This window comes from Chrysoperla carnea, chromosome 1 (assembly GCF_905475395.1).
Source record: "Chrysoperla carnea chromosome 1, inChrCarn1.1, whole genome shotgun sequence".
In the NCBI taxonomy this organism is placed as follows: domain Eukaryota; kingdom Metazoa; phylum Arthropoda; class Insecta; order Neuroptera; family Chrysopidae; genus Chrysoperla; species Chrysoperla carnea.
Window position 1 is genome coordinate 4415349 of NC_058337.1, and position 23523 is coordinate 4438871.

The window sequence follows — 23523 nt, forward strand, 5'->3', positions numbered from 1 at the left end:
GAAATACATATTTATTGGTAACTTGAGAGTTTTGTATTCAGAACCACTAAGACACTGTAAAATTATGTAGCTAAGTTTCATTTCACAATTTATTTTTTCTGTGTGCTCAAAGTGAATTAAAGAAAAAAAAATTGATAAGAATACAATTTTTTTATGATTCACACCACAAAAACGATAATATAGAAATTTTATTGCAATATATATGATTTGACAGTAATTTAATATTAGTTTTTACGAAACAAAAAATCAATTACTGTATTCTTTCTGCTTTTTTCTTCTCAGTAAAAATGATTTGATGTTCTTGTCTTCATCAAAATTATATAACGGTTTTTTTTTTTTTTTTTTTTTTTGAGAAGAAATGGATGTCCAATTTTGTGAATTATTCTGACTTGAACTTGTGAATAATATTTATACACATTTCAAGGATCACCTCAAGAAAACTTTTAAGAACAAAAGAGGATTCTGAATTTAGAACCGTTCTCATTCTGCAACGATTGCGAATAGAACCCTAGAAGCTAAACAGTTTTGAAATAAGATAGATAGCCGAATATCGAAACGATAGTACCACAGTCGGCAATGAGAAGCTCTAATCTTCCACCACTGTGGAGACTGCAATGAGAAAGAAAAGACGACAAATTCTTTGACATGTCGAAGGCTGGTCGAGCACAATCACCTCTATGATATTTTATGTCAAAGGCCTTCGAAAAAATAATTAGTTATTAATATTTAGCTTTCCAGGAGAAAGTTAAAAAGAGAAAAGAGAATGTTATAGCACAGAGCGAAGATTCTGGTATTCCAGAATCATTCTAACCAACTGAAGTACCCTTCCGATGGTATATCTACAGAACTATTACTTCTTAAACTTTGAAAGTAATGTGTAACTGATGCGAATAAATCTTCTTCTGGACTGGCGTTCTAATTAGACAAACGGAGAAATGTAAGAAAAGTTGAATCCCTGGCACAAATCAATTGATTAGACAGTGCTATTCTAAAAGGTCAGAGGTTGTGTGTTCGATCCTCGGACAAGTTTTATTTTATCATATTTCGAACATCCTTTTCTTCTCGATAAACAACAAAAATAAATCGTGTAATTTAATATAAATGTTATCAACGTTTATAGCACACTAAGGTAGTGCAGTTATTTTTTTATCATTAAACAAAAAAAGAAAGAAATTGTTGGATAAAAGTGTAATTAAATACTGTAATTGTATTTACACCACATGTGAGTGAAATAATGTAATACAATTGGATCGATAGCTAACAATACTCTTATAAATTATCTTATAAAAAATTCCTGCCTCTGATATATTAATTAAATTATTGTAAAATATGCTAGTAATTTCCAATTCTCATCCAGAAATGCAGAATTTTTTTAAATAATTTAATGCCTATATCAAGAACTCCCGGTATCCAGACGCGTTAGATCGGGCACTGAATAAAATATTATGGCCAACAAAAAATTTTGGTCACTCACTTTAAAAAAAATATTTGCTATCAAAGTTGGAATCTTCAAACACGATACTTTTAATAACTTTTGTTATCTTAACGCATTATACCACTTAGTATATGAGAGGGAAAACGAACGCTACAAATTTTCATTTGAACAAATAGAAAGAAACTAAAAAGAAACACAGAACCCGGGACTCGAACGCGGGTCCTCTAGACATCCGGTCTAGGACGTAGCCAACTCTATCAATGCTGTTGCAAAAATGTGTTTGTTAGCAGCAGGTTCATAAATGAACAGCTACAATTTATTTATAATATTATATCATATTTGTTATTGTCTTTTTATTAATAGTTTTAACTAAAGTATTAAATGTTATTGTTTTGACAAAAAATAAAAATGTAATAAAAATTATTATTATTAATTTTTTTTAAATCGATACCAAAGCACATAATTTAACCTGTTGTATTTGAGAGTTAGAATACAAGCAGGTGTTTACAATGATTTTTACAATACAATGAATGTAAGTCGTTTAATATGACCAAAAGTTATTAAATTTCGATCAATTTCACATATTTATTACAATTTTACAAAATATTTTACCTTTTATATTATTGAAAGAATGACAAATTTTCAAGAAGAATATAATATATTTAACAAGTGAAAACAAACAATTGACTGAGTTAATTGTTGAAATACATAACTGATAATCAAGTATAGTACATATTATAAAATTTCCGCCTAATTGGTGCCCTCACGGGTAAACAGTGATGTTTACGAAAAAATGTTTTAAACAAAAGTTTAAACTTTTGTTCTATGTCTAACGGTTTACAAGATGGGTCCTACGGACCCAAGTCCCAATTGACCTATGATGCTCATTTACGAACTTGACCTCACTTTTTACGTCCTGAGTACGCTGTAAAAATTTCAGCTCGATATCTTTTTTCGTTTTTGAGTTATCGTGTCCACAGACGGACGGATCATTATTTTTAAGCGTTACAAACTTGGGACAAAACTTAATATACTATGTATATTTCATATATACATGGTATAAAAATTTAAAAATATGCAGCAGTATTATTAAGTTAATAGCATCGAAAATTGTGTAAAAAATAACCCTTTTTAGAAAGCAATAATATAGAATAATTTCGGCATTCGAAAAAGGGCTCATATTATTATTATTTATAAAAAAAAAAAATGCATAAAATATAAATCAATATGTCATTTAATAAACACATATAATAAGGGTAATAAGTTATTCAATCATCCCTTCTTATTTTGTAAATATAAATAAAAAAAAGGAATGCTTGACTAAAACTCAAAAAACTAAATACACATATATAAAGATATACTATTTTTATTATTGGGGTTACCGAATCATTAGATGATGATTCAGGCGGAAATGTTTTCGACCACTATATTTATAGTATTATTACGTAATACATGTTACATGTATGTAAAGTTTTATACGCATAATATGAGAACACATTGCTGCTGTTTAGTGCATAACTTAATCTTCTGAACCAAATTTGTTCTATATTATAGGACGAACGGGCTATGATTAACGAAACTTTCCCGGAACTATTGTAAATGTCAGTCATATTTACGATTTTTGTCCATATTTTTTCATTACGAAAGAATTTCGGACATCCAAGCAAATAATTACAATGATTTCGACAAAAAAGGCTGATTTAATGAATGAAATGCAATGAAAAAAAGTGTCGAAAATGAATTAAATGACGATAAATTGATGAATTTTTAGTCAATAATAAGCATAATGGATTAATTTTTAGTCATAATAAAACATGTTATCAATCGCTTAGACAGCTTGATTCGGAGTAATAAGTACACAACGGCCGATGACTAGCCTTAAATTTAGCCACGGGCGCTCATAGCTTGGCATAGGAAGTATTATGTCCTTATTATATACTAGATAGATTAGATTTCTTCGAGTCGGATTTGAACCAGCGATATATGGATTACTGTTGGTTTTAGTGTCTTAAGTCCACTGCTGTGCTGACTGCGCCAACTGATGCTTGTTTTACATGCACACAAATATGCTATATATTATAAAAACGATCATTAAATTTATTTCAAACTCACTACAAGCTAGTAACAGCAATTTTTATGTAATTGACACAATCACATATGGACTAGACATAACAGGTATTTGTTCGTAATAACCAAATTCTATATTTAAAAGAAACACAACGAAATTTTCGTTTTATTCGTCGATTCGCTTTGTTTACAATGTTATTTTCCCTTAATACTAAAATCAATCATTTTCAAAGAAATAATGCTTTTGTTTATTTAACTTCAATGATTTTGTATCAATGAATTCATATTTTAAATTCAATCCCATTCTATTATAAATATAAATATTTAGTTGTACTTGTTCCAATCATTTGAAAATTGTTTGAAAGTATTTGTACTTTATTTCACGACCAACTTCAGGATAAGGTTAATCTTTAATATAAGGTAATTATTTTAATTTTTTTAGTGTGCGAAAATTTCCCGTCAAATTTTTAACATCCATCTTTTTTCGTCAAGTGAATTAAAAAGAACAAACTTATTCTAAGACAACTTTCCACATAGTAAATAAATGAAGTATATTATATAAAATCAACAACAATTTATATGTTTAATATAGCTTCAAAACTAACCCCATACTATTTTCAATATATAATATGTTCAACGCATCATATAACAACATATTCTACAATCTACACCAGCTTATTGAAGGCGTTACTTGTAAAACTCACTACGTTCACAATGTAATATTGTATATGTATGCATATGTACATGTGCCCTGTTTAACCCTTTAGTGACATTAAATTTAATTATATTACACTCAACGCATTATTTTAGATTATCTCATATTAGCACGCATGTACATACGTGTATGTAATTTTCATTGAATAATATGTGCATGCATTGTATTATTATTATTATAATAATGATAATTATATGTATTGTTAATGTTGGATCTTCTTTTTTTGTTAATTTTAGGTGATGCTAGATTCGAAAATTAGATATTTAATAAAATTTTGCAACCCCCGAACCAAAAACCGGTTTTCTTCTATGTGAGTCTTTCTATCTGTCTGGGGAATAGTAGCGCCTAAACGGATGTACTGATTTGAATTTCTTTTGTTTCGTTTGAAAAGTAATTTATTTGGAAGTGTTCTTAGCTATATTTCAAATCTGAGTTTAGGATTCTGTACCCGGAACAACTAAAAAATAGGCGATGAAATTTTTTGTTCGCATATCTTAACTAAATATGAATATACCGTTATCATGACAAAAAGTTAAATTAAAACAAGTGAAAACAAACAATTGACGGAATGAATTGTGAATACCATGTAAAAGTAGTGTTGATTACGTAATCGTTTGTTATTTTTTATGTCATGTAATTAAAGAAAGATAGTCACCCTTAAATAGCTACAGTCGTGTACATATTACACGAAAGTAGTGTCACATACACATATAACTGATATTCATACTATATATATATATTTTTTAACCTAATTTGCACCCTAACGGTTTAAAACAAAAGTATGAACCAAGAAATAATATTTATAATATCACCGAAAAGAATTTAGACAGAATCATCTAATGGGAATCGTTTTCCAGATATGAGAAAAATTTAAATTATTATTATTTCCCAACCACTCTGTAGTTCAACAAACACGCGTTATAAACATGATGTTACGTTCGGGAATAATTAATTACACACAAAAAATTATTAATAATAGGTAAATATAGGTTTTATATATCACAAAACTAACAGAAATATATCATATATTTATTTATTCAAACTTTTGTCAAAGCGACACAACTTATGTAAATATTTAGAATATAATAATTTTTGTTATATTATTTACAAAAGGGTTTTTTTTTCATACAATAATTCAAAAAACAGAGAATTCATGCAAGGATAATAAACCTTAAAAACTAAACCACATACCTAGGTTTGTGTTTATACCTTGGAAATGTAAATAGTAATTTATATAAAAATATTACGAAATGTGAGTCACGGCTATTATTTCTACAAAAAAATAGTTTTTTTATATACTATTATTTACCTTTGGCATATTTAATATTTATTATGTTATGATAAAAAACCATAAATTTATAAAATCATTGTGTTAGTTCGTTCTGATTATGAAATTTTTAATAGTTTATACTTTTACAGCTTTTACTGAGTGTCATGGAAGTTTCACGCCGTGGGCTGATACTAAAATTAAATCAATGCTTCCCTCATAAGTTTTATTTTACTGTACAATGACCAATTTTCCTATTTGGTAACGGTTCATTGATTACGGCAAATTTACTTGTATTACAAAAATAGAGCTCGAGACGTGAATATGACACATAATAAGCTTTTTGTCGCGCAAGGAAACTTTTCCTGCAAGAGTAAGGAATAAAACATTTCAATAGAACCTTTTAAGTTTGCAATTTTTTACCAAATATTTTAAAACTTTTCAGGTTCTTGATAAACGATAGAAAGTTAAAAGATGTATATAACTTTCAAAGAAAACTAGTTTCATATATGTTAAATCCTCGAACTAAAAGAAAGAGGTGCTATAAGTTTGACCGCTATGTGTGTGTATCTGTCTGTCTGTGGCATCGTAGTGCCTAAACAGATGAACCAATTTTGATATTTTTGGTTTCGTTTGAAAAGTAATTTAATGGAGAGTGTTCTTAGCCATTTCAGATTTGAGTTTAGGGTTTGGTACCCGAAAAAAAATGAATAATTGGCGAGGATCTTCAAAATCGGCTCAGTTTGGAAAAGGTTTAAGGAAAAAGTTAATTTAATGAAGAGTGTTCTTAGATATGTTTTAAGTTCGAGTTTAGGGTTCCGTGTCCGAAAAATAAGTCAGGGTTTTTTAAATTTTGTAAATTTCACTTGTAATTAAGCTTAATCAGATACTTTTGTAGATAACTGGACAATATCTACATAGTTTTCTCTGACTTGAAACGTAGCAAATGTTTTGACATCTTGATTGCTGTCAATTTCTTAAAAAATATTTACATTGTGATTTTATAACAATTTACCCTCGATTGAAATGTGGCCCTTGATTGATTTAATTATTCATGCAATGAATTAGGACACCCTGTATTTTTTCGTTTGTTTGAAGTGTAATTTTTCATTTATGGTCTATAATTTAAAAAAAAAAGAATTATGAATGTATTTAAATCTTAAGGTAATAATAATTTATATGCATTAAAACGTCATTATGGAGACGAAAAATCAAAGAGAATCGGAAAGAGAGCGTTTATTTACAATATATATATTTAAATCACACGCTATCGAATCATTTTATTAGAAATACAACAACATACGTGTCAATACAAAAGAAAGGTAAATAAATAAAAATTTCATATTTAATTCATTGGAAAGTAATTTTGAAATTAAAACTCTGATGTTGCTTTTATTAAGAGAAAATCATCTTCATTATAACTAAAGATCTCTACGTTGGATCATAAATTAATCGAAGAATATTCCGAAAGTTTTCAGATGGGTAAAGAGAGAGATGAATGGGGAAAGTTCATGTGCACACTTCATGGAAAGGAATTTAATACAGAAATTCAAGGAATTTGCGGTCCTATGAATGTCCAATCTCGAATAACTGGTGAAGAATAAGTAGATAACGGAACTTCCTATTCCTCTACATTTGATAACTTCATCCCAAAAACATATCCACTAAAATTTAAAAATGTTTATACCAGGACTGACTATCAATTATATTTTTAAAATTCGTAATCCAAAGTTGGAGGGACATTGATAAAAACCTACACAGGTGTGAAAATAAGTGAAAAGCTTGAATGATATTTTCGTTCTTGCACGACTGAATTTAAAAAAATTCTATTTTTTTTCACTATTTTGATTAATAATACTTGTGCCAGTCTAATAAAAAATTATAAAAAATCATTTTTGATTACAGGAGTACAATACTAAATAAAAAATAAGCAAAAAAAAAAAAATATGAAAAAATTATTTAAAACTTTTAATCAGTAGCGTATAAATATGGTTTTTTGAAGCAAACAAAACTACAAGATTTTCGATCGTAGTGATATTTGGGTGTTCCAGTTATTTATTTACTTCTGTTTGGCCTTAAAAAAAGGCTGACATCGCATATTAGTTTTGAATAAATAGAGAAGAAACTGCCGTGAATTCACGTTGATAACGTAACGAAAAAAATATTTCCCCATTTATGCGAATAGTTCTACCATGATAAATAGAACAGTTCTTATTTTCAGAATATTTATTGTGTTTTTAATCAAGTTTCATTTCAGCGACAAAAATTATTTTTTAGTGATTTGCGCTAAAAGTAACAAGAAGTAAAAATGTTGTAAGAAATAAAACTCCTTGGTTTTCTTTTAAAATTTGGTTTATATTCGTTTCGTTTTCTAGATATTAGCGTTTCGTAAACGATAATATTTTGAAAAACTTCAAGTTAATCAAATAATTTACGCTTCTGTAAAATTTTGGTCTATCTAACAAAAACAGAGAAAAAAGTGTTTACATTATTCGGTGTAAAAAATTATAAAATTGTTAACAACACTTGGAAATAACAATTTATATAATCTTTCAAATTACGTAAATATAAAAACTAAAAAAAAAGTTATCATGCAGCAGTACTTTTAGCATGAAAATCAATGTACCTAATAAATAAATAATATATTATATTAAATCGTTTATATGGAATGATTTTTTATTAAAACAATCAAATTTATTATGTATGGGACATGCTTGCAAAAAATTATTCGCTATATTAATAAATGTAATAAAAAAGCCGTAGCGATCAAAGTGATAAAAAATGTTTAACGGAGATATTTCTAGGCACCAAAATACACAAAAATTATGACAAGAAATTATATCAGAAAACACGAAAAAATTTATGAATTAAAAATTTTTATTTACAAATAAATAAAAATACATATTCAATAAAACAATTGAATTTGTGGACTGGGGCGAACGCGTTGTATACAAACAATTTAAAATATTTTATATTTAATCTTTTGTATTAATACAAGGTCGTATTGGACGTATCTTAAATGTTTACGAATTTATTTGTACGCAACCAAATATTATGGGTATATTGTCGTCGTCTATTGATTTTATTATACCGTCAATTGTCCGTCAGTCGCTGCAACGGTTTATATTGAGATCAATACAGATCAAATTTAAAAAGTTGTTAGTATTAATACGTAAAAATTTTTATCGCTGAATAATGAAATCAAATATTTTCGATCAAATGTATCAAATGTGGCTGCTGCTGGGTACGAATATTTTAATATAAATTTTTATACAGTTCCACTTCCATATACAGTTCATTCTTATTTATTATGCTCTAAGAGACGATATATTTTGATGAGACATATTTTTTTAAGAAGTCTTATTGATTTTTCCTATCATATTGAACACTCCTATCATATTTTTTATATCAAAGTGAGTGATCATGTGTAATCAAATAATTTTTCTTTCTGATACCAATTTCGGTTAACGGATCGGTGTAGTTATCTATATTGACTTGTTCGTATGGTATGAACAGATCTACAACGATATTTTAACCAATCGAAATTGGTATCAGAAGAAAGATAATTTAATTGTGAAATTAATGCCTTAAAAAATCGCTTGCCTTAAAAAATCGCTAATAGAAAAAATTGATTAAAATTAATTTAATTATAAATAGGCATGAGCGCATTTTTCGATAACCTGCCACAAAAACCTTTGTATGGAGGTTATTTGGTGCTTATTATTCCAGATTTTTTAAATATTTATTATAAATGTAATAAAATTATCAATACAAACATTATTTTAAAGCAATAAAAATATGATTTTGAACGTCAAATTTTGTTTTTATAATCAATATTCAAAATGGTTTATCAAAATAAAAAGATTGTTATATAGGCTCGTGTACTAGCATTTATTCCGGTGTACACAGAACTGCTGACATTCCAGATTACATGCGTGAAAAATTTTTTTATCCCGACCAGAGGGTTATACGTGTTTGACCGGTATGTATGTATGTTCATCTGATCCCACCTAGCTCCAAACTACTTATCATAATTTGACAAATGAGGTTTCGTTTAAAAGCAACTTGATCGTCCACTGGTTATAGGCTATATGGCGGCACATTAAATCGATAATGGCGTCCTCTAGTGGACATAAAATAAGTAAATATGCTTACTTTTGAAGTCATTAATTTATTAAAATAATCGAAGACAATCCTACCTAAAATTTTCAAAATTGCCCTGACGCTTGCGCATGCTCAAATGTCGATCAACCTTAAAACACCTGTCCACAGAAATCAGTTAAAAAAATCAGAAAAGAAAGTTATAAAAATCACCAAGGCATAGATACAGCAAATAATATTGCAATATTCTTGTATTTGTAACAGTATTTTTTTTTGGCTTGCTACGGTATCCTAAAATACATAATATAATGGATATTTATGAAAGGTAATATAATTTTGTAAAAATCAAATTCTCAATTGATTATTGTTTATTGAAATGGTTTGTTAGAAGCATTGAAATTGATTTATTTAATATATGTTTTATTATTAATAATAATATTATTTATTGACGACTTGTAGGTATTTATAAAACTTAACCTAAAGTTTTTAATTTCATAAAAAAATATATAAAGATATAAAAATATTAATATACACAATCTATGGTATACAGAATGAGGCATAACCAAATATACAGCTATAAAAAAATTGTAGTTTTGGTGGTGGCGAAGGGAAGGCCAATATTAATAAAAAAACTTTTAACAAAAAGAAAACCGACTTCAAAAGAAAATCTTTTCCAAAATAAATTAAAATGCACTAAAAAGTAAAAAAAAAAAACGACAATATAATGCAGTTAAAATTATTGTTATTTTTGGAGTCGGTATCAGCCAAGGAAACAGCTCTGACAGAACAGTTTGCTACATTAGCTTGGCTGACACCGACTCCAAAAATAACAATAATTTTAACTGCATCATAATATCGTAATTTTTTTACTTTTTAGTGCATATTAATTTGTTTTGGAAAAGATTTTCTTTTGAAGTCGGTTTTCTTTTTCTGAAGTACAATAACTAATCTTTCACTAAAAAAGAATAATCGAAATCGATTGACGTGATATTGAGTTATTCGTCCTCTTGTCGTGCATACTTAATGCAAATTTAAGACTTTTATGATTTTCTCATGGATGCTATTATCAGAACTCGACCAAAATGAAATGGGACCACACGGAAAGCACTACCTTTCAAATAGATAAAGAATCACCAAAATCGGTGCACCCAGTCATAAGTTATGAGGTAACAAACATTAAAAAAAAAAAAATACAGTCGAATTGATAACCTCCTCCGTTTTTGTTTGAAGTCGGTTAAAGATACAAAATATACATTTAATTTGCAAAATTCAAAAAAGAACTGAATGATGATCATGAAAATACTTACATCTCTAAGAAATTTGATAAATCGTTAGATATAAATCAATAACTAGTCATAAATAAACTCTTTTTACTACTGTATATCAACTTACACCCCCACTCTGTATATACTTATAAGTACTATAAAGAAATTAATATTATTATTATTGAAGTTTTTTATTTTTGAATAAAAAATATTAAAATAATATTAAATTACAAATGTTTTTTATTGAATTTAGCTACTAAAGTTGTGTGATATTGTTCTTATAGCTTAGTTTAGCTTTATAGATTCCTTTACATGTAGCTACAAAGTGTATAAGAATATCAATGAGGTATATATTGATATTAAAACTTAAATCAAAATACAAAATTGAGCAAATCAAAACACCAAAATTGGATATGCTAGTTTTAAATTTAGTGGTTATTTTTCAAATTGAAAAATATAATTATTTTATGCCTAAATATCAAATATTCCTAATTGTAATCATTTATAAAAAAAAGAAGTTAATATAGACAATGGGTATGGGTATGGGTATGGAGGTTAGCGGGCCATGCTCGAGGATCGGACCTCGAAGCAATGGTTCAGAGCACCTAGCCAAATAGACCCTTGTACTCAATCCCCGCTACGCTTATCAGTGACTATTATAACCAACTGATGTACTGAAACCCAGGATCTGCCTAGCGCTGAGTTTCCTAATTTCTTCTGGTTCAACTATGGCCGGACCAAACCATTTCCTCCGCTGCTGTATGAGCGCCGGGCAGTAACAGAGAAAGTGGATCGATGTTTCTTCTGAATTTTCTCCGCATCTGTCACACGCGGGAGATAGTCTTTTTCCAATCTGATGTTGGAACTTGTGCAGGTTATCATGCCCTGTGAGTAACTCTACGATGACTCTAATATCAGCTCTGTTTAATTTCAAGATCTCCTCGGCTCTGTTACCGAGCGAGTTTTCTTCACCCAACAGGCTTTTGGCGATTCGCCTTCCCTCGTAGCTGGCCCATGCCTTTAACGGTTGGTTTTTCAGATTATCTCCTAATCTGTTAAGACCTTCTTTAATATAGACAATAGTTCAATGTAAACAAATCATGGAAGTAAATCCAGAATAGTAAGCTTAAACTTAGTCACGTTTCTTCTTCGAGAGGCAGAGGTTAATGTAGATTACTTTGAAGTTAAAATAACCATCTCATTATTCTTATCTTTACGAGATACTTATTTAAAACAATATTGGTCTCAATAACTATTTTATATTTGTGAGTAAATTTGTTTGAAAAATTGTGTTTTTTCATGCCCACATGCCAAAATCTTTAATTAAAGCAAACTGATACTTGCATCTGAATATGCTCTTGATTCACGACAAAATCTATTAAAAAAGTTTCTTGATTTTCTTCAAAAAATCATGCGGTAAAGTAACGCGAAAAACTGATGTTTTTATAATTGTGAAACTCCCGGTAATTTTATGAATTTATGTTTTTTTAAATGTTTTAAACTTTTGATTAAAAACAATCGTCGCCATAATAATATAATAATTATTTTATTACAAAGCTGTTTTTTTTTTATTGATTCTGAGCTATATTTTAACGTTATGTTATGACTTTTTTCCCTTTCTTCGTTTTATAAAGTGAATTATCATTCATTTATAAATTAAAATATTTTTAAAGAATAATCGAGATATCTTCCACTCATTTCGCTAGACATAGTTCTCTCGCAAAGAAGGTCTACACTCGTTAATGATGTATTAAAATTTAAACAAAGCTGTTATATTTCAAAAAGGATCACAAGTACCCTTGTTCCGTCTTTCGGAAACCTGTACTTGCACCTGGCGTTAGTAAAGGAGCTATAGTAAAATTTCGATGTACACAAATTATTGTTATTATGATTGCACTTGTATATTTTTCATATCATATTCACTCCCTTATTTAGGCCTAAAGGTTTATATGATCAAGTGTCAACTTGAAAGCTTTTCTTTAAATAATAATTAATTCATAGGAATCAACATTCCTCGGACTATTCCTGGATACACAGTTACTCTGAAGACAAACTTAAAGTTTTTAACACGACTATACAGCACTTTCGCTGTCTATTTCCGAAAAAGGAAGTGGATTTTCCGTGATGCATACAATTTCTTTGTTTTTCATGGACAACCAATAAATATATATGCGAAAGCTTTCCCTTCCTTGAAGTTTTTCATTTTTGTACACTGTTAACAGCAGTGCTACCATCAAAGTAATCTATGACTGATTCCTAAAAGAAATTTTACCGAAAATCCATAATTGATTCAACCTACTAGGCAGTAGTTTCTTTCAGACAAAGAATAGAATCGGAATTTTAAAATTCGACCTAAAAAATTTTTTTTGCGCCAATAGTTTCTTTAAATCTTGGAAATTTCATAATGGACATTCATATGAAAACACTTTAATGATTGAAAATCATTCTCCAAAACGCAAATTCATTAAATTCGTCCATATTTCATTGAATATTTCAAAATTTATTCAATCGAACTAGCATTTCCCAAAAAAAAAAAAATATATATATATATATATATATATAAAAACCCACGATACTGTTTTTATACCATGTATATATGAAATATACATAGTATATTAAGTTTAGTCCAAAGTTTGTAACGCTAAAAAATAATGATGCTAGGAAAAAAATTTTGTCATAGGTGTTCATAAAATCACCTAATTAGTTCATTTCCGGTTGTCCGTCCGTCTGTGGACACGATAACTCAAAAACGAAAGAAGATATCGAGCTGAAATTCAGGACGTAAAAAGTGCGGTTAAGTTCGTAAATGAGCATCATAGGTCAATTGGGTCTTGGGTCCGTAGTACCTATCTTGTAAACCATTAGAGATAGAACAAAAGTTTAAATGTTAAAAATGTTCCTTATCAAAAATTAAACAACTTTTGTTTGAAACATTTTTTCGTAAACATCACTGTTTACCCGTGAGGGCGCTAATTAGGCGGAAATTTTATAATATTATGTACTATACTTGATTATCAGTTATGTTTGTGTCACATGTTTGTATGTGTAATGTGATAAAGAAATCAACACTGACTATGCATGGTATTTCAACAATTAACTCAGTCAATTGTTTGTTTTCACTTGTTTTTCCTACGAATTCAAATCAAATAAAAATTACGTTATAAAACACGGAAAAAAGTGTAGAAAAAATACTGAAAGTTCACGTTAAACGATTCTCTAAAAAAGAAAAACGATTCTGCCCTTAAAGTATTTATAACAGATGTCACACTTTGTGTCCCAATATGAATTATTCAATAATGTGTGTGTATGTATTATATATTACATAACGCCCCCTTTTTTTTTCTCGACAAATTTTCCACTAGGAAGGAAAAGACAGCTTATTTGTAAGTATTATATCCTCTCTGTATAACAAACACTATAACCCCTCTTCTGTATAATGTCGAATGTCGAATATATACCCTCCAGTGCCGACATTAGGGTTGTTGTATATTTTGTATTTCTAGTTCTATCTCATTCTAACTTTTAACATTTTTATATCTACATATGAGAAAAGTAACAAAAACATACTCGATATTTTGGTTATATGTATTTAGTAGGATAATATGCTTTAGAAAATGGAATACAGATTGTAACCTTACCGATTACAAATCTTGGAGAGTTTTATTTTGACCAACCTTCAATTCTGTGATTAGTTTGTAAGCTCAAAATGAGTGTATGACCATATCAAGTTTTAGTTTATAATAATATTGATTAAGGAAGTGACAAAATGGATTTAACTTCACTCAAGTTCTATTAAAATCGCTTCAAAACATCAACAGGGACGGAGTATACTGGGTGTTCCAAACCACCCGTCCAGGCTGATTATTCTGAATAGTTTTTAAAAAAAATTGAAACGAAAAAACACGTATCAAATATTTTTTGAAACTCTATCTAACCATACCAAAAACACCCTCCACCCTCAACCCCTGTTAGGGGTAGGGGGTGTAACTTGAAAAAATCAAATGGAAACCGATATTTTTTTCTGCAGATTTGGATTCTTCAGAAGAAAAGACAAACATTTTGTCTAAGAAATTTTTCCCGATTTTCGGTAGATCGCGCTACAATCGACAAAAATCGTTCTTTTAGATTTGGCATAAGAATTGCGCCGTTCAATGACAAAAATCAAAACGAAAAAGTAAAAAAAAAATAAAAACACAAACACACAGAACCAAAACAAAAACAAAACAAAAGCAACACAAAAGTTAGAAATTCAACGAAAATAAAAGAGAAGCGAAAATGTCGAATTGCGGTAATTGAGGTAAACCACTAGACAATTGGGAGGATACTAAATAAAGCTCTTAGAAAGAATTAGATATGAATCATTTTAGATTTAATTTTTTTTCAGACTTTCCAAAATAAAAAAAAACATTTTTACAAAAATAATTTTTCTAAATCATAATAAAATATGAAAAACAAAACAGAATAGTCTTTTCTTCAAAAAAACAAAAACAAAATTGAAAATAACTATTCTCGACTCAAAAAACTTTTCTCGCCTTCACTTGAACTGCAATTCTAATGCCAAATCTAAAAGAACGATTTTTGTCGATTGTAGCGTGATCTACCGAAAATCGGGAAAAATTTCTTAGACAAAATGTTTGTCTTTTCTTCTGAAGAATCCAAATCTGCAGAAAAAAATATCGGTTTCCATTTGATTTTTTCAAGTTACACCCCCTACCCCTAACAGGGGTTGAGGGTGGAGGGTGTTTTTGGTATGGTTAGATAGAGTTTCAAAAAATATTTGATACGTGTTTTTTCGTTTCAATTTTTTTTGAAAACTATTCAGAATAATCAGCCTGGACGGGTGGTTTGGAACACCCAGTATATTCTGGAAAATACTTCACATTTAAATGTTACGAAACTTGAAACTAATCCTCTTTTCTTCTTCTTCTTGTCATTCACAGATAGTGCTCGTGTACTAAATGATGAAAATATTAAATTTGAAGAAGAATTTCAACTCAATTCCTTTATTTTTCAAAAGTTAATCAGATAAAGTTTAAAATATGAGGTTACTGAGGCTTTCTTGAGATTTTGAGGCTAGTTTGCTGCGTTCAGGGTTTGAAAGCAAGCTAAATCGATGCAGAAATTCATAAGAAACAAGTCTTTTTTTTATTCGTCTTAATTCGATCAAAAGAAAGCAGATTTAAAGAAAACGTCTTCAAGGGAAACAATGAAGAGATAAATTGGAACCGGAAAACACCTTTCCTCTGTTTTTACAATGAAAGAAATTCTTAAAAATCAGCCTTTTCCCAAAAGTTATAGAATTGATACTCAAAATTCGGTAGATTTTTCCCATTATACATAAAAATCCTTTTATTGGTCCCATAGAGTTTTGATTTTGGTATTTATAAAAACATATCGACCAATAGAAGATGCTTAATTTAAAAAATTAATGTTATTTAAAAATCATTTTAAAAGCAAGAAAAACAGATAACTATTTTTGATGGAAAATATCATTATTTTTCTTTTAGAGAAGGACACTTTGTACTATTAGCATGTTTTTGCAAGTGAAAATATATATTTTTGCTCATTTGTGAATGAACATGGAATCATCTCAAATGATTATGGTTGAAAACACAAACACAAATACAGAAAATAGTAATAGTAACAGCAGCAAGCATATTTATAAAAGCTTTGCAGTATAAAAACCCCCGCTGGGCTCTTAAAAATTTCTATTCTACATACAAAGTTTTGAAAGAGAGAACACAAAATATTCTTTGTTGTTAAACATATTAACATGTTAACAATATTTGTTTTATATATTTTGTATGCATACAGTGAGGTGCATAAGTAGATAAACAGTGTAATGTTTGATATTAGTTTAGATGGTGACACCACGAGACTTTTTTTTTAATACTTTTAAGCTGATCACAATGGATACAGAAATAGTCAAAAATTACATTTTTATTGAAATCTGAAAATTGAGCAAAGAAAATAAAAAGAAGGGGTGCACAGGTAAATGTTTCAATCAAAATTCTCCCAGAATGTTAAAATTTACACTCCGAAAGAAAAATGCTTTAATTGCGGAAAATAGGCAAAATACAACAAGCCCATGCTCAAATTTTTTCGGGTGAAATGATCCCCACCCGGAGTCATGTTGAAAAAGATGCTTTCTATATGATTCACGAGATTCCTGGTAAGTCATTTCATCCGAAAAAATTTGGGGTTTCAAATCAATTTTTACAACTTCCATGCGCCAACACCAACAATTCACAATATTCTTTTCAAATCACTCATCAGACTTGATACATTAGTATCAAACCACAAATCCGTTCAACATGAACTGATGACAGAGACACAAGATCTACAAAAGCTTTTGAGTACTGTGCATTTACTTATGCATCTTCCTGTATTTAAATGCATGTGGTTTTTATAATTTAAGTATTAAAACATCACTAAATGTTATATTATTTGCAAGTTAAATATTTTTATTAAATGTTTAGTTTAAAATGTGTATACAAATGAAATTGCTATTTTGTTTCGCTTCTTTTTATAATAAGGATAATTTTAAAATGAAATAATTTGTTTATTTTTTGAAGTGAAAACTTCTTTAGCGGCGTTGTACACTTTTGTTTGTAGTGGGTAAAAAATGTTAAACTCGCGTCAGGACACGTGTCCTGATCGAAAATTCGTAAGACCATGTCACAGTCAGTACACAGGTCCGCGTCCAATCACCGAAGTTAAGCAACATTGAGCACAGTCAGTACTTGGATGGGTGATCGTTTGCCTTTTTATTAAAAATATAATTTTTTTTGTTTTTAAGTGAAATTTTCTTTAACGTCATGGTACACTTTCTTGTAATGGATAACAAATGTTCGTTTATGAAATTGTCATGTTTGTGTACGATAGCCCAATAAATAAATATTGTATTCTACCTCATAAATGATAGTACTTTTATACTGATAATTAAAGCAATTCGTGCAAAATTATTCCCTAACCATTCCAAAATATCAAAAATGCACAACGTTAATATTCAAGTTTTCACTTCTGCCGGCACTCCCGGAGTGCAACACGTCGTTTTTTTTTTTTTTTTTTTTTTAAACTTTCTATTCTTTCGGATATAAATGTTATTTTTACCCCAAAACTAGAAATTTTGTTTTACCTTCTAAGATCAAATGTTTCTGATCACAGTTTTAAATAATTAAATCCGAAACCGTACAGAGAATCGACTTAAAATTTAGACAGAAGGCTTATTAAAACTCATTAATTGACACACGAAATTTCAGTTTTTTTTGCCTATTGTCTAAATATGTATTGATTCTATGTATACGATTTACTTTCAAACGTCTAACATTTGTGTTGGAAATATAATTTTCCAAGAAAAATATATCCATCATTGACCTTTATCTGTAATTAAAATTCAATAGAAAAAAAATAATTAATGAAAGACGCAATAATAATAATTAATGTTTTTACTTAAATTAAATAATTAATTTTTATAGACCTTGAATGCAATATTATATTGTAATTTTGTCCGTGCGTTTCGAATAACGTTTCTAAGCATGCAATTGGGTATAAACTATATAGTAAACGAATCAAAGATACACCCAATTGTGACTCAAATTATTGACCTTGAATTCACCGAATTGAGACCGAAGTTTTTTTGTATTTATAGCCTTTTACATTTTTCTATCTGATAAGTTATTTTAGGATAAATTGGACTTAGAACTTTCTCAATTTTTAACATGGGTATGGGGGTATGGAGGCTAGCGGGCCATGCTCGAGTACTCTATCCCCGCTACGCTTTTCAGTGGCTATTATAACCAACTGATGTACTGAAATCCAGGATCTGCCTAGCGCTGAGTTTCCTAATTTCTTCTGGTTCAACTATGGCGGGACCAAACCATTTCCTTCGCTGCTGTATGAGCGCCGGGCAGTAACAGAAAAAGTGGATCGATGTTTCTTCTGAATTTTCTCCGCATGTGTCACACGCGGGAGATTGTCTTTTTCCAATCTGATGTTGGTACTTGTTCAGGATATCATGCCCTGTGAGTAACTCTACGATGACTCTAATATCAGCTCTGTTTAGTTTCAAGATCTCCTCGGCTCTGTTACCGAGCGAGTTTTCCTTCACTCAACAGGCTTTTGGCCATTCGCCCTCTCTCATAGCTGGTCCATGCCTTTAATTGTTGGTTTTTCAGATTATCTCCTAATCTGTTAAGACCTTCTTGGTATGGCATCCTCGCCAGCATTTCTTAACATATTTGTGAACAAATTATGTGGACCATACAACAAATTGTCTTCGATGAAATAACTGAAAAATCGTAATATAAAAAATATTCGAAAAAAGAAACGATTCAGAAAAGGGTCAAAATTAAATTTATCAATTCCCTTAGTACCTTCTATGTATGTACATTATTATCGTTAGGGGTTGAAAAAGAATTATTAGATTTAATTTATAACTAAAAAAAAATTGTAATTACTGAACGAAATTATTAGCTTATGCTTCTAACTGCGTCTAATTTAACCTCACGAACCATGGAGGATGTCGTTTTTTATAATGTCTAAATTAAAAAATAATTATTGTATTAAATATTACGAACTCAAAAATAAAAAGAAAATCAATGCGTAGAGGTATATTATATCCTTCAGTTCGTTTTTGCCTCAACGCAACGGATCCATCTTCATATCTCATACACGTAAATGTTATTTTGCAAAATAGTTTCAATACACTCCTATATATCCCGGGACTGATTTCTTGAACCATTTCAAATGACAAGGTTCAAATGAATACTTTTCTCTTGGTCGTAAGTCCAGTGAAAACCTTTTACTGATTTTAGACATCAAATACATTTGCTCTATATTATTCACGATGTCAAAATATAAAAAAAAAAAAATGCAATAACAGTTTTGTTAACCTTAAATATCCCTTTTTATCCCTTAAAACAGATCCATTGGGTATAATAAATAATTATATGTATACAATACACATGATATTGTACAGTGTTAATTGAGAGGGTTGACTGTATTATTAACATAAAAATAATTATTGAATTGTAATGATTATAATGCTTACTTACTGCCTGCCTTATGGGTATAAATACATACACATAGGGCTTTTAAGAAGAGGGTGCAAGCTTTGATAGATGTAAATATACAGGATGGTTTTTTTAAGTTGACAGATGCTTAAACCTCGATAAATTAATTTAATCGAGGAAAATGTTTCAAACGTAAAATATTAGTCTTTCTAAAAGTTGAAGTCAAATTATGTGTTAGTTTGAGCTTTACAGTACCATGCAACTACAAAAATATATAATATATTGTGTGCATGTGCTTCTTATAAATTTGATAATATAAATATCTCTCTTCAATCATCAATACTCACAACTATAGTCGTCTCTGTTCGTCAAGTGATGGATCTTCGATGAATTCATAATTAAATTAAAATTTTGTTTTTATATCATCGACAACCTTATATTTTTATGGTATTATTATAAACTACAAGATTGTCTACATATTTTAGATAGTTTTTTATCACACTCTCTAGATTTTTTGATATAGAAATATCCAATTGAAAAGGATAACCTATATGATTCATAATTTTTTCAGCCAACTTTGAACGATAAAAAAAGTAATAAAAAGCCCGATGACCTAGGAAATTTTTGTGATTTTTGGAAACTTTGTTAATCAAAGAATGTATTCATAAAGTTTTATTGAAATCCCTAGTATTATTAAATCCTTGCATATCTCCTTAAAAAACCCACTCTGTATATACAATCAAGTTCATTTACACTTTACACAGCATATCGAACACATAAAGTATGTTATTTTTGTAGTCTAGTGTATGTATACACTTTTTACAACGAGTGTAAGTAGACAAGGATGACCATATAACGATATGATAGTGTTATCCTTTTTTACATAATCTCAGTGTAGTATATCGATACAAAAAGAGCAAATTATTTGGAACTAGTCAACCATATACACGCAGCATCATTATTGTATCCAATAGCACTGTTTAGTATTTAAAACAATCTATTTGTATAACAAATTGTTCCTGATGAAGGTGTTGAGCGTATCGAATCAAAACATTGAGGGGGTACAAAATTATCTTATTTGTTATTTATTATTATTCTGTTGTATCGTTTTCGATATAAATGAAATTGTTTAGAAAATTAATAGCCATAGAATCATTATCGAAATTTATATTTATTACATTTAAACATATTGTTTTCATCTGGTTTTTTTTCCATGGATTTTCGAACAGAAAACACATGAATAAAATATTATTTAATATTGAATAAATATGACTGAAAATGAAATATGACTCCAAAATGATCGAACTCATATCCAAAAATGTTTTTTGGATAGTTAAATTTCTAAAAATATGACAAAATATAATTCTCCGTATATTAAAATGATCAAATAATTTCAACTATAATCGGCCAATCAAAAAAAGTTCAGGCTCTTTTAACCCCACGAGATTTCTTCTAACGAAGGACACGATTTTGGCCATAGTCCCACCTATATTTGCAACTCTCCTGGATTCACGGTCAATTATTGCGTCTAGCCTTATACTCGTATAATGAAAGTAAAGTTTTCTTTGGCTCCTAAAGTTATTTTTAATGCATGATTTTTAATGCTGATTTTTTATTGTTACAGATCAAATAAAATTCGGCATCAATCGTCTCATGTCCGACAAAACATCAGACGATGAAGATGACGAATATCATAATAACAATAACGATTATTCAAAATCAATCGATAATAATCGGACAATCGTTGAAACCGCTGGAAGTTGTCATAGTGGTGATGAAATGGTCTCATCACCATCGAGAGTGAATTCAGCATCGTGGGAAAACGACCAACGATGTCCAACACCAAGTACATCACCTGAATTAGAAGTGGATTCACCACCTCCACCACGATTAGTGGATACCCCGTCACCGAAACCACCATCAATTACGGATATCAATCCATTATCAAAAAATCATTCCTCACCGATAAAACGTTCAGAGACATTTTCAGTTAGTGCATTATTACGACCGGATAATCCAAAATCTAGTAAATCGTTAACGCCATCTTCAATTAGTGAAACAATATCTGTGACAAGACAATTTCTTTATCCAAATATTCCATTCGCGGATTTATTACGGGATGCACAATTAAAAGGTCATGAATACGCAAACGGTGCGGCAAATGCATCTGCACCTTTTTTATCCCGACATTTTATGCATCCGGGTTTTTTTCCACCAGCTGCTATGTATCCTCTAGCACATTTAAAGGATGCAGCGGGTAATGTTTCTGAGGAAGCTCGAGGATTTGTTCCATCACCAACGTCGCTTTACCTTAGTGCGGTCCAAGCTGCAGCGGCAGCTATGCAAGCGGGTAATGCCCAAAACGGTGGTGGACATCCTCAACAACCTTTTCCTTCTGGTCATACAGCAGACGATTTATTTCGATTAAGACATTTTATGAGTGGTCCCGGTGCGTCACAGCATTTACATCCGCATCATCATCATTTGTTGATGCGACCCGGAGTAATGCCTATCGGGGATGTTTATTCGTGTATAAAATGTGAAAAAATGTTTTCAACGCCACACGGGTTGGAAGTGCATGCAAGACGGTCACATAATGGTAAACGACCGTTTGCATGTGAATTGTGTAATAAAACATTTGGACATGAAATTAGTTTAAGTCAACACAGGTGAGATTCTCGTTATTTGATTACTATTTCAGTGAATTTCTGACGATATAAAGTTTTTATTTAAGATGTTTCGATGCCAAAACGAAAGTGTGCCCATTAATGAGTATTTTTAATATGCCTTCTGTTTAAGTTGCAAGTCGATTCTCTGTTTACGGTTAATTAATTATTAAAAACATAGAGTCTAAATGGCCGAGCGGTCTAAGGCGCTAGTTTTAGAACGTTAGACTATTTAGACTTAGGTTGTGGGTTCGAATCCAGGCAGCAGCAGTGTGAACAATTTTTAATGGAGGTGCAGAATTGATCACATTGTCGTCGCTTGGATAAGAACGAAGTAACCGAATCCACCCACATCAAAATGTAATTGTAAATATGTATGAAGTTAAATAAATAAAGATTACCAAATAATGATGTGGGTGGCCTCTGTTATAGGCGTATATGCCAGAGAAACGGAGATTAAACCCTATTATTATTATGATTTATAGAAAATCACTTATAGAAGTAATACATACAAATGCCATGAATTTCATCACTATGAATGTGTTTTTTGGAAAAAAACAGTGGCGCTTGTTATAAATCTATAATAAAATATTTTTCATACTTGAATATTAGTAATTTGATCATTCATAATTAAACCATTTCAAAATATCTACTTATTAAATATAAAAAAGAATGTTGTTTAAAATTTGGAATAATTATACCAAAAATCACAAATATTGCGTAGGTGGGTTCATTTTATGGTTTTTATTTTACTTTAATTGGTATAAATATTAATATTATTGCTTACAGTACCTGAACTAAGAGCTAATTCTCTTATCAATTTAATAAGATGTTCCATCTGATTACAAGCTTATCTATACTGATATCATTAATTAAAAGTGATCAATTAATAATATAAAAATCATATAGAATATATCTTCTGTAGACACTGATATTAAAGGTTTTTAATTAATGGATATTATTTTATAATGCTAATTAAAACACTGTCAATTT

At 29.6% G+C, this 23523-nt stretch overlaps 1 protein-coding gene across 2 annotated transcripts in view; it reads left to right on the forward strand.

Annotated features, from left to right (window-relative positions):
* LOC123290563 (zinc finger protein Gfi-1-like) overlaps positions 1–23523 on the forward strand; it is a 125037-nt gene that overhangs the window by 39839 nt on the left and 61675 nt on the right. For both annotated transcript variants that reach the window (XM_044870796.1, XM_044870797.1), the window contains exon 3: positions 21489–22533. In XM_044870796.1, coding sequence (XP_044726731.1) covers positions 21489–22533 — 1045 coding nt within the window. The remainder of the gene's footprint in view (positions 1–21488; positions 22534–23523) is intronic.